The sequence below is a fragment of the Rhamphochromis longiceps genome, linkage group LG22, assembly GCF_057381845.1.
Source record: "Rhamphochromis longiceps isolate RC_006_pf linkage group LG22, R_longiceps_female_GT1.1, whole genome shotgun sequence".
NCBI lineage: Eukaryota > Metazoa > Chordata > Actinopteri > Cichliformes > Cichlidae > Rhamphochromis > Rhamphochromis longiceps.
In genome coordinates, this window is record NC_140577.1 from 32,966,006 (window position 1) to 32,981,886 (window position 15,881).

At 47.7% G+C, this 15,881-nt stretch overlaps 1 protein-coding gene across 3 annotated transcripts in view; it reads left to right on the forward strand.

The window, feature by feature from the left end:
* The window catches only part of gabbr1b (gamma-aminobutyric acid (GABA) B receptor, 1b), a 119,124-nt gene that overhangs the window by 12,508 nt on the left and 90,735 nt on the right, over positions 1–15,881 (forward strand). For all 3 annotated transcript variants that reach the window (XM_085396255.1, XM_085396253.1, XM_085396254.1), the window contains one exon: positions 13,501–13,635. In XM_085396255.1, the coding sequence (XP_085252381.1) occupies positions 13,501–13,635 (135 nt within the window). The remainder of the gene's footprint in view (positions 1–13,500; positions 13,636–15,881) is intronic.

The window sequence follows — 15,881 nt, forward strand, 5'->3', positions numbered from 1 at the left end:
TCCCCAGAGAGGTAGCGCCTGACACCCAACCTGACATATAGACACAGACATACAGGCACACACATATACAAACATCCATTCCCACCCTCATGCTCTCATATGCACTTACTCCACACTTAACCAACGTGGAGACAGACATAAAGAGACGCTGTACACACGATCACACTCCCCAAGCGTACTCTACAAACCGGGTCTAGGTACCCTTGCCCCTGGAGGGGGAACTGCACCCAGACCCAGGTGGTGTTACCCTTTTCCCTGCGGTGGGGGGAGGCAGCAGCAGCAGGGAGGCCCCACACTCCAGACCGCAGTCGGACGGCCAACTCCTCCTCCTAGCCCCCCCGCTCCAGCAGGTCGCAGAGAACGGGGGTGAGAGAAGACTCCAAACCTCCCTCCACCCGCTCATTGTAGTGTTGATGCATGTGTGTTCTAAGGTGCATTTAAAACCCAGGAGGGCTTGGAGCTACCTGCCAGAGAGCAGCAGGTAAGCGCATGGTCCCTCCTGCTAGCCCTCAATGTCTACGTGTATTTAACCTTGAGAGGTGGGCAACGACGCCAGGGGTGGGGTGTACACCCTGATGGTACTTTGGATTCCGTGTATCGTGCCCACCCCCAAGATCCTATATGTATGTGTAATGAGAGTGTGAGTAATGTGAATGTCTAAGTTGTGGGATAAAATTGAGGCAGAGGCAGCCAGAAGGGGACCGGGGGGGGGGGGGGGGGGGGGGTGTCTCCTCTGCACCCTGGTGACATACCCCTACTCCAAGGTCCTGCATGTGTGGGTGGTTGTGGTGGAGCGGGAAGAGGGAGGCAGCTGGAGATGGGGAGGGAAGGAAGGGAGGGGCAGGTGACCCCTCCCTGGGGCCAGCTCCCCCGCTGACCCCAGTAGGCACCCCCATACTCCGCGACCCGCCAGGAAAAGGGGGCCCAGGCCCATCCAGACCGGGGCCCAGTGCAGCAGCGCCGCCCGGCCCCACAGAGCCCGGGACAGTCCACCCAACCCCACCACAGAGAAAACTGCACCCACCCCACCATCCACTCATCTTCCAGACTACATAAGACAATAAACACCCAGGCTGAGATCTTCCTCCACCTCTCCTGTATCTCCCCCTCCTGCAAAGAAGTCCCGAGGAGAGGAAAGCTCCTGCAAGATGTGACAATCTCCCCCACCAGTTGAAGAGCCCCCCAGGTGGCTCGATGCACCGGTGGCACCCTGCTCCAGGGGTGGGCCCCCATGCACCCACCCGCCCACAACCCTGGCAACACACCAACCAGGACCCAAGCCCCCGAGGCCCGGCCCGGGCCCCAGCCCAGAGACGGAGCGCCCCCAGAACCTCACGCCCATCCCGGACCCACCCAGGGGCAGCCAGGCTACCAGGTCAGTAACCCACGTCCGTCAGCACAGACCCTCCCCTAGCCCCGCTGCACGCAGCCGCGAGGAAACAGTCACCTGAGAGCCAACAGAGCCCCTAACCGGACATGACCGCTACCCCGGGTTGAGCCCCCCAAGGAAGATGCCTCCGGGGAACCCCCCGACGCCCTAAGCCTGTCCCTACCCCCACACCAATCACAACAGTGAAGGTGGGACCAAACTATGACCCCCCCACCCCCACTAGGTGATGGAGCTGATCAAAGGAGCCCAGAGCAATTGATCTGATGTGGTGGCAGAGGCTGTATCAAGACTAATGTAATCTTATAGATAATTTCTATATTGGTTAGAATTAAGATTATTTTTATTTTTCCAGTTCATGAGGACTGTTTTCTTGGCTATGCATAGGGCAGTGAAAACCATATGGGCGATATTCTTTTCTGAAGTGACATTATCTAAGCTGCCCAACAAACACACTAAGGGGGAAGTTGGAATGTTACATTTCAGACACTTCGATAAGTCTTCACATATCTCGCGCCAAAACTTCTGAACTGGTGGACAGAACCAAAGAGCGTGGATATAATTGTCCGGTGAATTGGTTTGGCAGTGTGAGCAGTTGTTGGTAGACGTAAAGCCCATCTTGAACATCCGATGACCTGTATAGTGCACTCTATGTAATATTTTGTATTGAATTAATTGAAGACTGGGATTTCTAATTAGATGAAAGGTTTTTAAGCAAATCTGAGACCAGAAGTTTAGGTCTAAGTTAACTGATAAATCCGCTTCCCATTTTGCAATAGGAAGTGATATTGATTCATCTGTTTTAGAAAGCATTCTGTATATTTTGGATAGTAATTTGGGGGTTTTAAGAGTAAGAAATTGAACCACACTTGGTGGTGTTTGTAGTTCAACTTGACCCGGTTTAAATTTCTTTTTTACTATGGATTTAATTTGTTGATATTCTAAAAATATTTTCTTGTTGATTCCATATTGTGTAACTAGTCCATCAAATGAGATAAATTCTGTTCCTTCTAGTATATGTTCTAAATATTTGATTCCTTTACCACTCCAATCTGAAAAGTTTATCATATTATTGTTTTGTAATATGTCAGGGTTGTTCCAGATAGGTGTACGTTTGCATGGGATTAATGAAGACGCCGTCAATTTTAGAAACTCCCACCATGCTGTCAGAGAAGAGCTGATGTTGATGCTTTTAAAGCATTCATGTCGTTGGATGTTTGAGCTGATAAATGGTAGGTCTGAGATCTCTAGATTATTGCAGAGTGCTTGTTCTACATCTAGCCAAGGTTCATCTAAGAGGGTATGTTTTAGCCATCCTGAGATAAACTGAAGCCTGTTGGCTAAGAAGTAGTGCTGAAAGTTAGGCAGTTCTAGTCCTCCTTTATCCTTGGTCTTTTGTAGTGTTTTTAAGCTTATACGTGGGGGTTTATTTTTCCAAAGGAATTTGGACATACATGAATCTAGAGATCTGAACCAATCTTGTGGCGGTTTAGTTGGGATCATTGAGAATAAATAATTTATTTTTGGTAAGACCATCATTTTTATAGCGGCAACCCTTCCCATGAGTGATATGGGTAGACATTTCCATCTAGCCAGATCATCTTCTACCTTCTTTAAAAGTGGGATATGGTTTAATTTAGTTAGATCTGCAAGCTTGGGAGAAACATTAATACCTAAATATTTTATATTTCCCGATTGCAGTGGTGTAGAAGAGGAATTATGGAGGGAGCAATTAATCGGTAGAACTGTAGATTTTGACCAGTTAATTGAGTAATCTGATATTCTTGCAAAAGAGTTTATCAATTCAATCACCCCAGAGATATTGGTTTGCGAATTTTGGAGAAAGAGTAACACATCATCCGCATAAAGGCTGATTTTATGTTCCACATTCTTGCATTTTATGCCCTTAATTACTGAATTCTGTCTAATTGCTGCTGCTAGTGGTTCAATAAAAATTGCAAACAGTGAAGGGGAGAGTGGGCATCCCTGCCTGGTGCCCCTCAAGAGACAGAAGCTGGAGGATGTCTGGTCATTTGTTGTAACACAAGCTGTTGGGGAATTATATAATATTTTTAACCAGTTTATGAAAGAGGATCCAAAACCAAATTTGTGTAAAGTTGCAAATAGAAATTTCCAGTTAACTCTGTCAAATGCTTTTTCTGCATCTAAAGAGAATATTGTAGTTTCTAGGTTTTTACTGTATGAGTAGTCTATCAAATTAAGTAGTCTACATGTATTTGTTGATGAGTGCCTACCTTTTATGAAACCAGTTTGGTCAGGATGAATTAAGAGGGGGGTTATTTTCTCCAGTCTCTTTGAGAGAGCTTTGCAGATTATTTTAAGGTCTACATTTATAAGGGATATTGGACGATAGCTTGAGGGATATACAGGGTCTTTGCCTGGTTTTAGCAGGAGATTAATGTTTGCAGAATTCATATTTGATGGAAGTCTGCCCTTTTCTTTAATTTCCAACAATGTTCTGTAGAAAACTGGTGCTAGAATCGACCAGAATTCTTTGTAGAATTCTGCAGGAAAGCCGTCTGGACCTGGAGCCTTATTATTGGGCATACTTATCAGGGCTTCCTGGAGTTCACCTGGTGTCAGTGGTGAATCCAGTGCCATTGCTTGAGTGTCCAATAATTTTGGAAGAGTTATGTTGTCCAAAAACTGATCAATTTCTTTTTTAGATGGGTTTATTTGTGGTGAATACAACGTTTTATAGAAATCCCTGAAAATGTTTTTTATTTGTTTCGGGTCATATACCCAGATGGATCTTGAACAGCACATATAGTTGTTTTTTCTTTATTTATTTTTAGCTGGTTTGCTAGAAATTGACCGGATTTATTACCATGTTCATAATTTTGTAGGCGTAGTCTTTGTACTAAGAATTTTGTTTTTTTTTTATCAATTATCTCATTTAATTCTAGTTTTGTTTTGCGTATTTTGTTCAATGTTTCCTGATCTTGGTGGGACGCGTAGGCTTCTTCTAGTGATTTGATGTTTTTTTCTAATTCCTGAATATTTTTGTTTTCTTTTTTCTTTTTATGTGATGAGAAAGAAATTATTTTACCTCTCATCACAGCTTTCCCTGCTTCCCATAGAACAGAAGCTGATGTTTCGGGAGTGTCATTATAGTCCAAATATGAAGTCCACTCTTTTTTAAAATATTTAATAAAGTCTTCATCTTTAAGTAGTGATATATTAAATCTCCAGTTTTTTCTTGGCGTAGTATTATTCTTGTGCATTAGTGTTAAAGATACAGGACCATGATCGCTGAAAGCTAGAGGGTGAATCTCAGTGTCTGAAATGTCGTTCAGCAGTGAGCTGCTGACCAAAAAATAATCCAGACGAGAGTAGGAGTGATGGACATGTGAGAAAAAAGTATATTCCTTACTGGTGGGGCTACGCAATCCCAGCAAAACCCACGGAAGACGGTCGACCCAGTCGCCACCAGTTAAGGAAGCCCGGAGCGTGGCCTTGAGTGACCGGTGAAACCGCTTGCACATCCCGTTAGCTTGTGGGTGGCATGCTGTGCTGCGGTGGACCTTGACCCCCAGGCCATCAGCCATGGCAGACCAAAGCTCAGAAACAAACTGGGGGCCCCTGTCCGAGGTAATGTCAGCAGGGGGACCGAAACACAAAACCCACGTTGACAAAAATGCTCTGGCCACCGTCATCGCTGTCGTGGACGCAAGGGGTACCGCCTTGAAACCCGCTGTTCCAACACGGCACCCACCGCCACGTCGGACGCATCAGTGGTCAACGCGATCTCCGCCGACGGAAACGGGTGGGCCAGCAGGGCCGACGCGGGAAAACCGAAACGGCCTGGACTCTGTCGGGCAACGGAACCACACCTTCAGCAGAAATGCGGTGCCCGAGGAAATCCAGAACAGGCAACCCGAACTGGCACTTGGAAGGGTTGATGATCAGGCTGTGAGCTGCCAAACGCTGGTCATCAACCCATCAACGCGGCGAGATTGGCAGAAAAATCCTGATTGTGGGGGATGGAGTAACGGTCATTCTCTGTGGCAATTTAAACGGCGGAAATCTCCGCATGGCCACCACCGACCGTCCGATTTGGGCACCATGTGAAGCGGAGAAGCCCATGCGCTGTTCGAGCGCTGTACAATGCCAAGGCGCTCCATCCATCCATCCATCCATCCATCCATCCTCATCTGCTTTGTCCGGGGCCGGGTCGCGGGGGCAGCAGCCTAAGCAAAGAGGCCCAGACCTCCCTCTCCCCAGCCACCTCCTCCAGCTTATCCGGGGGAATACCAAGGCGTTCCCAGGCCAGCCGAGAGATATAATCACTCCAGCGTGTCCTGGGACTGCCCCGGGGCCTCCTCCCGGTGGGACATGCCTGGAACACCTCACCCAGGAGGCGCCCAGGGGGCATCCTTGTCAGATGCCCGAACCACCTCAGCTGGCTCCTTTCGATGTGGAGCAGCAGCTGCTCTACTCTGAGCCCCTCCCGGATGGCCGAACTTCTCACCCTATCTCTAAGGGAGAGGCCAGCCACCCTTCGGAGGAAGCTCATTTCTGCCGCTTGTATCCGCGATCTCGTTCTTTCGGTCACTACCCACAGCTCGTGGCCATAGGTGAGGGTAGGGACGTAGACCGACCGGTAAATTGAGAGCTTCGCTTTTACACTCAGCTCCCTCTTCACCACGACGGACCGGTGCAGCGTCCGCATTACTGCAGCTGCAGCCCCAATCCGTCTGTCGATCTCCGGCTCCCTTCTCCCATCACTCGCGAACAAGACCCCGAGATACTTGAACTCCTCCACTTGGGGCAGGAACTCATCCCCGACCCGGAGTGGGCACTCCACCCTTTTCCGGCTGAGAACCATGGCCTCAGATTTGGAGGTGCTGATCCTCATTCCCGCTGCTTCACACTCGGCTGCGAACCGTTCCAGTGCGAGCTGGAGGCCCTCACCCGATGAAGCCAACAGAACCACATCATCTGCAAAAATCAGAGATGAGATTCTGAGGCCACCAAAGCGAAAGCCCTCCGCCACTTGGCTGCGCCTAGAAAGCCTGTCCATAAAAATTATGAACAGAACCGGTGACAAAGGGCAGCCCTGGCGGAGCCCATCACCCACCGGGAACGAGTCCGACTTATTGCCGGCAATGCGAACCAAGCTCTTGCAACGGTTGTATAGGGATCGAATGGCCCGTAGCAATGGGCCAGACACCCCATATTCCCGCAACACCTCCCACAGGACACCCCGAGGGACACGGTCGAATGCCTTCTCCAAGTCCACAAAACACATGTAGACTGGTTGGGCAAACTCCCATGCACCCTCAAGTATCCTGGAGAGGATAAAGAGCTGGTCCAGTGTTCCGCGACCAGGACGGAAACCGCATTGTTCCTCCTGTATCCGAGGTTCGACTAACGGACGAACTCTCCTTTCCAGCACCCTGGCATAGACTTTCCCAGGGAGGCTGAGGAGTGTGATCCCCCTGTAGTTGGAACACACCCTCCGGTCCCCTTTCTTAAAGATGGGGACCACCACCCCGGTCTGCCAGTCCACGGGTACTGCCCCTGATCTCCACGCAACATTGCAGAGGCGTGTCAACCAGGACAGCCCTACAACGTCCAGAGCCTTCAGGAACTCGGGGCGGACCTCATCAACACCAGGGGCTCTGCCACCAAGGAGTTGTTTAACTGCCTCAGTGACCTCGCCCCCGGAAATTGGCGGGTCATTCCCCTCATCCCCAGACTCTGCTTCCTCCTCGGAAGACGTGTCAGTGGGATTAAGGAGGTCCTCGAAGTATTCCTTCCACCGCCTGACAATTTTCTCAGTCGACGTCAGCAGCGCTCCGCCAGCACTATACACAGTGCAGGTAGAGCACCGCTTTCCCCTCCTGAGACGTCTGACGGTTTGCCAGAATCTCTTCGAGGCAGTCCGAAAGTCTTTTTCCATGGCCTCTCCGAACTCCTCCCACACCCGAGTTTTTGCTTCAGCCACTGCCCGAGCCGCATTCCGCTTGGCCTGTCGATACCTGTCGGCTGCCTCCGGAGTCCCACAGGCTAACCAAGCCCGATAGGACTCCTTCTTCAGCCTAGTGGCTCCCTTCACCTCTGGTGTCCACCATTTGGTTCGGGGATTACCACCACGGCAGGCACCAACCACCTTGCGGCCGCAGCTCAATGCAGCAGCTTCGGCAATGGAGACGCTGAACATGGTCCATTCGGACTCAATGTCCCCAGTCTCCCTCGGAATGCTGTTGAAGCTCTGCCGGAGGTGTGCGTTGAAGATCTCGCGGACTGGGGCCTCTGCTAGACGTTCCCAGCACACCCTCACTACGCGTTTAGGTGCACCAGGTCTGTCCAGCGTCTTCCCCCGCCACCTGATCCAACTCACCACCAGGTGGTGATCAGTTGACAGCTCAGCCCCTCTCTTTACCCGAGTGTCCAGAACATATGGTCGCAGGTCTGCTGATACGATTACAAAATCAATCATCGACCTACGGCCTAGAGCGTCCTGGTGCCACGTGCACTTATGGACACTCTTATGTTCGAACAGGGTGTTCGTTATGGCCAAACTGTGATTAGCACAGAAGTCCAATAACAGAGCACCGCTCGGGTTCAGATCAGGGAGGCCGTTCCTCCCAATCACGCCCCTCCAGGTCTCGCTGTCGTTACCCACGTGAGCATTGAAGTCTCCCAGCAGGACAACAGAGTCTCCAGGTGGAGCACCCTCCAGCACCCCCCACCCCACCCCCCCACCCCCCCCAGGGACTCTAAGAAGGCTGGGTACTCTGAACTGCCACTCGGCGCATAAGCGCAGATGACAGTCAGGACCCGTTCCCCGACCCTAAGGCGCAGGGAACAAACCCTCTCGTCCACCGGGAAAAACCCCAACGTACCGGCAGCAAGCCGAGGGGATATTAGGATACCCACCCCAGCCCGCCGCCTCTCACCAAGGGCAACTCCAGGCTGAGACAGAGTCCAGCCCCTCTCCAGGAGACTGGTTCCAGAGCCCAAGCCATGTGTAGAGGTGAGCCCGACTATATCTAGCCGGTACCTCTCAACCTCACGCACCAACTCAGGCTCCTTCCCCACCAGAGAGGTGACATTCCATGTCCCTATTGCCAGTCTTGGCAGCCGGGGGTCAGTCCACCAGGGCCTCCGCTCCTGGCCGCCACCCGGCACACAATGCACCCGACCCCTATGGCGCCTCCTGCGGGTGGTGGGCCTGCGGGAGGATGGGCCCATGTCTCCTCTTCGGGCTGTGCCCGGCCGGGCCCCATGGACTAAGGCCCGGCCACCAGACACTCGCCCTCGGGCACCCTCCCCGGGCCTGGCTCCAGGGCGAGGCCCCAGTAACCCTATCCCGGGCAGGGTAAACTGTTCCCTCGGTGTCCTTTTCATAAGGGTCTTATGAATCACTCTTTGTCTGGTCCCTCACCCAGGGCCAACATAGCCCCTGGGATCCCTGTGACACACAAACCCCTCCACCACGATAAGGTAGCGATTCAAGGAGGAGGCGCCAAGGCGCTCCATGACTGCAAACTGTCCATCGCTCGGGTCTTCCCGAGCAACGGACAGTTTCGCGGAGTCGAGGCGGCGTGCGCGAACACCAGGGGCCCGACCATGGGAATATAATGCTCAACCCCGTGTTTCGTTACCGTGCTAGAGAAATTAGGGACAGACAGCGAAGGAAACTATAAAAGCAAACGCTGAAAAGCATCCCCGGAGATCACTACATTAGCCCGAATCAGGGGCTCGGCATCCCGAGTAAAACAGGGTAGCGAAGAAAACGAGAGAGCATCTATTAAACGTCTGTTGCAACATCGACAAGCAGTCCATGGGCACACAGAAAATCAGCACCTAAAATAGGTACAGAGCTAGCGGCAACAACAAAGTTCCACTGGAAATCCCGGCCATGAAAACAGTCACCAACCTTTCCCCAAACGTTGTGATGGGAGAGCCATTAGCTGCAATGAGCTGCGGCCCGCAATTCGCTGCTAGTCTGTCGGCAGCGGTCGGGGGAAGGAGGCTCTTCTGGGAGCCGGAGTCCACGACAAAACGTCTCCTGGAGCACGAGTCCTCTACAGGGAGTGCAGAATTATTAGGCAAATGAGTATTTTGTCCACATCATCCTCTTCATGCATGTTGTCTTGCTCCAAGCTGTATAGGCTCAAAAGCCTACTACCAATTAAGCATATTAGGTGATGTGCATCTCTGTAATGAGAAGGGGTGTGGTCTAATGACATCAACACCCTATATCAGGTGTGCATAATTATTAGGCAACTTCCTTTCCTTTGGCAAAATGGGGCAAAAGAAGGGCTTGACAGGCTCAGAAAAGTCAAAAATAGTGAGATATCTTGCAGAGGGATGCAGCAGTCTCAAAATTGCTAAGCTTCTGAAGCGTGATCATCGAACAATCAAGCGTTTCATTCAAAATAGTCAACAGGGTCGCAAGAAGCGTGTGGAAAAACCAAGGCGCAAAATAACTGCCCATGAACTGAGAAAAGTCAAGCGTGCAGCTGCCAAGATGCCACTTGCCACCAGTTTGGCCATATTTCAGAGCTGCAACATCACTGGAGTGCCCAAAAGCACAAGGTGTGCAATACTCAGAGACATGGCCAAGGTAAGAAAGGCTGAAAGACGACCACCACTGAACAAGACACACAAGCTGAAACGTCAAGACTGGGCCAAGAAATATCTCAAGACTGATTTTTCTAAGGTTTTATGGACTGATGAAATGAGAGTGAGTCTTGATGGGCCAGATGGATGGGCCCGTGGCTGGATTGGTAAAGGGCAGAGAGCTCCAGTCCGACTCAGACGCCAGCAAGGTGGAGGTGGAGTACTGGTTTGGGCTGGTATCATCAAAGATGAGCTTGTGGGGCCTTTTCGGGTTGAGGATGGAGTCAAGCTCAACTCCCAGTCCTACTGCCAGTTTCTGGAAGACACCTTCTTCAAGCAGTGGTACAGGAAGAAGTCTGGATCCTTCAAGAAAAAGATGATTTTCATGCAGGACAATGCTCCATCACACGCGTCCAAGTACTCCACAGCGTGGCTGGCAAGAAAGGGTATAAAAGAAGAAAAACTAATGACATGGCCACCTTGTTCACCTGATCTGAACCCCATTGAGAACCTGTGGTCCATCATCAAATGTGAGATTTACAAGGAGGGAAAACAGTACACCTCTCGGGACAGTGTTTGGGAGGCTGTGGTTGCTGCTGCACGCAATGTTGATGGTGAACAGATCAAAACACTGACAGAATCCATGGATGGCAGGCTTTTGAGTGTCCTTGCAAAGAAAGGTGGCTATATTGGTCGCTGATTTGTTTTTGTTTTGTTTTTGAATGTCAGAAATGTATATTTGTGAATGTGGAGATGTTATATTGGTGTCACTGGTAAAAATAAATAATTGAAATGGGTATATATTTGTTTTTTGTTAAGTTGCGTAATAATTATGCACAGTAATAGTCACCTGCACACACAGATATCCCCCTAAAATAGCTAAAACTAAAAACAAACTAAAAACTACTTCCAAAAACATTCAGCTTTGATATTAATGAGTTTTTTGGGTTCATTGAGAACATGGTTGTTGTTCAATAATAAAATTATTCCTCAAAAATACAACTTGCCTAATAATTCTGCACTCCCTGTATGAAGAGCAGCCTTTCTGTATTGCCAGCGGTCATGGCTGCTACAGCTCGCTGGCGGGTCCGTTTCCCTGGGCCGTAAAAGCGCAAGGCGGCAGGCAGCGACGCACTCTGGCGCCAAAACGCTGATGGTAGAAACTCTTTCTTCCATCCTTCTTTATTCCTCTCCAACATCAACTGAACACATCGCGCCAGCGTTGCCAAATCCTCAGTAAGGAAAATCGCTAGAAGTCGCTAAATGACGTCATCGTCTAATTTGCATACTTGGTCATGCTAATGTAATTGTAACCTGCGTTGTTGGAGAGAGAAATAACATCGTGGAAGAGACATACAGTGAGTAAAAAATGTCTTAAATGCATTTAGAATTTATTTAGAACTACAAATTAAATTTCTTTAAGCAATCATTATTTTTTTAATGTCACAATTCCAACCTTTGATATACAGTTCATGTTTAAGCTGGTATTGGTACATCACTTATGGTTATATCAGTATGCTCTCTTTTAAAAGATATGTCACTGAATCAACCTAAAAGTTTTGGGCACCAGGTCTTATTGATCAGTGTGTAAGAAAATGTCAGTTAGGCATGGCTATGCAAACCCCTTTTTATGGCTCAAACCTGTGTGATGATACACAGATTTGTATAAACATTAATTTCATTGTTTGTGAACTCTCTGTTAAATGTTTAATGATTACCACACTCATCATTATCATATAAATGGTTTATTGATTTCATTGACTATAGGCTATAAAGAGAAAGTCAGGCATCATTTGTAATATGACAGTCAAGATGATGGGATCTGACTGGTGGGTATATGCATTCTCCAGAAACACATGGGTAGATGCTCTGTCTGCTTCACCAGATGAGCCCGCCATGGCTCTGGTTGAGGTGACCTTGGAACGTGCCTCACATCGCCCCTTTGCAACCCTTTTTTTATTGGCTCTCTGTACATATACAGAAGAAAACACATTTTAAATTGGTTAATATATTTTAGTTCTACATTCAGCAAACCGTGTATCATATTTTTGATATATCCTATGCTTAGTGTCCTTCCACATTAATTTGTTCTGAGTTTTTTTCTGTTTTTTTTTTGTTTTGTTTTGTTTTTTGTTTAGTGCTTGACTGCAATTATCCACCATCCTCCAACAACCCAGAAAGACAAAAAAGTTAACCTTACTTTTAAGCTGGGTGGATTAAAAATTTCTTTATGTCACTATCCCTCCGTGTTATGGTACAGGCATGTATGTCTGCTATTGGAACTGGGTCGCTTGTGTTTACTGATGATGTGACTGCTGATAGAAGTAGTGGGGATGAATTCTGAAGGCTATGCTACGATTCAGCCAAATGTTTTAAAGTAATCAGACAGCATCTCTCTCAGTGCAATTGAATAATGACCCAAAACAGTGAAAAGCAATTCAAGGGAAAAAAAGAGAGAGAGATTTTTGAGCGGACAAGACAATCATCTAATGTCTACCCCCTGCAGGCTTTTCAGTTACAGAAAACATAACTGAAGGCACAGAAACCCACAAACAAGCAGGAGCGTAAGACAGCTGCGGTAAAGACCTGCTAGAACATCTTAAGGGGGACGTACAGCATTTGGTGATATCCATGAGTTCTAGACGTGGTCAAAAATTTTTTCATCCTGTTAGGGTACCTGGGTTGTTGACCCAGTGTTTTGAGTTTTGCATTATTATTGCACTTTGATTTTGTCATTATTTAAAATTTCTAGTCTTTTGGTTTCTATGTTAGAGTTCTTAGTCTCCTGGTTTCTGTCTCTGTTTCATGGTTGCCCTGTCTCTCCTGTCAGCTGTGTCCCCTTCTCGTGTCTCTGTGTTATATTTCCTGTTTTACTTTGAAGGGCTTTGTCTCATGTCAGTGTTTCTAGTTTTGTTTTCCTTGTGTTGTTAGGTCTGATTTGTCCTACCTGTGTCCCCCTCTTGTCTCCCATTACCTGATGGCTCCCTGTATTTAAGCCGTGTGTTTTCCTTGGTCTGTGTAATGATCTTTATCATCTTGTACTATGTGTTCCGTCTGTCAGCCTGCCTACCTAGTTTATTTGTATTTTCAGTTTAGTTATTTTTTTTGGCATTCAGCAATAAAGCTGCATTGAGTTCACCTTTTTGCCTCTGTGAGTCTGCACTTTGGGTCCACCATTCTTGCCTGCCACGCGCAGTCATGACGCATCCAGATTTAATTCCTTACATTTAAAATTCTGTTTTTTTATGCCATTATTTTTTAGCCTTATTTTAATTCCCGAATAGTTACCTAAATACTTTTGTTAAACCCTTAACTAAAAAAATGTAAGTGCATCTTGATGTTTGATTTAAAGTTCAGTGGTGGTGAACAGAGGCAACATCACAAAAAAATTTCTTTGACCAAATACTTATGGACTTAATTGTACCTATGAACAGTTATTTATTTAGTGTTATCATATGTAAAGTTGTTTGGAACAATGTATGCTGACAAACATGTCTTGTGTGTTTGTGTCCCTATAGTGTGATCCTGGTGAGGCCACCAAGCTGCTGTATGACCTTCTGTACACAGAGCCTATCAAAATCGTGTTGATGCCAGGCTGCAGCTCTGTGTCCACACTGGTGGCCGAAGCTGCTCGCATGTGGAACCTCATAGTGGTAAAAGCCTTTACATTTTTAGAGCTTCAATATACAACTTCTAAACAGTAATTCAGTGATGTAATTACATTGTTTTAAGAAAAAAAAAACAATGGCAGTAGTATTACTGAATAGTGCAAGTCACAATGAAACTGGAAAGAAGAACTGTGCATACAAAAATACTGATGCAAAAGAAAAGGAAACACAAAGGCTGCCCACAGCGTTTAGGTGATAAGTAATCTCTGGGTGCTGTTGTGTGAAAATACCACCAAGAACACTTAGCACTATAGGTGACAACAAAACACAAAAATATCACAGGAAGCAACTCTTTACACCAAGAATACAGAGCCAAAATATATACTTGAAGACAGTGAGCTAAAGAGATGTCACAGTGAGACAGTCAGATTAGGGCGTCAGCTGCAGAATACTCGGTTAAGGTTGTGATACGGATTCATCCAACCATTTATCTTTTCATGCGTAAAGATAAATAAAAATACTTAAGAAAAAATCCTGATTGAAGTTAAAGTAATTTATGCATCAAAGGGTGAAACAAATGATAAATAGTAAATGGACTTATAGGGCAATTTTCTGCTCTACCTGAGAACTGAAAGCACTTTATACAACATGCCACATTCATACCCATTCATACAAGCTCCTTTTTCTATGCTTTTTCTACATGAATGCTTTCTACCTAACATCCACACACATTCACGCATCGGAGAGCAAGTTGGAGGATATTTGCATGAAGACTGGAGCAGCCAGGGATCAAACAACGAAGCTACTCATTAGTAGATGACCTGTTGATGTTTTTGCATAGTTTTTTCGTTTTTCTTTTGTTCTGCTCTTTGACTGTCCTGTCCAACACTATAGAAACAGGAATTATTGTCTGAAGGCCAAGAAAAACGTAAAACAGGTGGATAGTTATTCAGTCAACTATCAAGTGGATATCTCTCTCTCTATATATATATATATATATTATATATATACATGGCCAAGTTTGAAACCTGGATCCCCCGCAGCCGGCTACCGAGATTACGTGAAGTACCCTCAGAAGGTCTGCTAGATGATGTTAATGCAGCACTACGGACAATACCTACAACCACGATTACCGACACTAACAAGCTGATCTACAATACGGCAGCAGTGATCAGTGAGATGCTTGGGTACAAGTTGAACAGCCACAAGGGGCAGTACCCTCCATGGAGAAGGAGGCTAGAGGGCAAGATCAAAGTAACACGGAGGGAGGTTAGCCAACTAACGGAGTTGCAGAAAGGTGCGACAAAGAAGGTGCATAAGAAATACAACAAGCTGTCCATACCTGAGGCCTTAGAAACTGCCAAGCAAAGACTCACAGCCTTGGCCAGCCGCTTGAGGAGGTACACCAGAGAGATAGAAGGCAGGAGAATAAACCAGCTGTTCTCCACAGAACCAGCAAAGGTGTACTCTCAGTGGCAAGGGAACAATAAGAGAACAGCACCACCAAGGCTGGAGACCGAGCAATACTGGAAGAGCATATGGGAGAAGGACGCAACCCATAACGGCAATACTCAGTGGCTAGTGGATCTGAGGGCAGACCACAGCGACCTCCCTGAACAGGGTCCAGTAACCATCACAGTGGCAGATATCCAAGAAAGGGTCTCCAGTATGAAGAGTTGGACAGCACCAGGGCCCGACATGGTTCACGCCTACTGGCTAAAGAAGCTGACTGCACTCCACGAGCGTCTGGCAGCACAAATGAACCAGCTGCTAGTTAACGAGAGACACCCGGAATGGCTAACCGAAGGTCGGACGGTCCTGATCCCCAAGGACCCCAAGAAGGGACCGGTCCCCTCCAACTACCGACCAATAACCTGCCTCAGTACTACATGGAAGCTCCTGCCAGGCATCATATCGGCTAAGATGAACAGGCACATGGGTCAATACATGAGCGGGACACAGAAAGGAATTGGCAAGAATACCAGAGGCGCAAAACACCAGCTACTGGTAGACAGAACAGTCAGCCGAGACTGCAAGACCAGACTGACCAACCTGTGCACTGCCTGGATTGATTACAAGAAGGCCTATGACTCAATGCCCCACAGCTGGATACTGGAATGCCTAGAATTGTACAAGATCAATGGGACCCTAAGAGCCTTCATCAGGAACTCAATGGGGATGTGGCGCACAACAGAGGCCAACTCCAAGCCCATAGCACAAGTCACCATCAAGTGCGGGATCTACCAAGGAGATGCTCTGTCCCCACTGCTGTTCTGCATAGGCCTGAACCC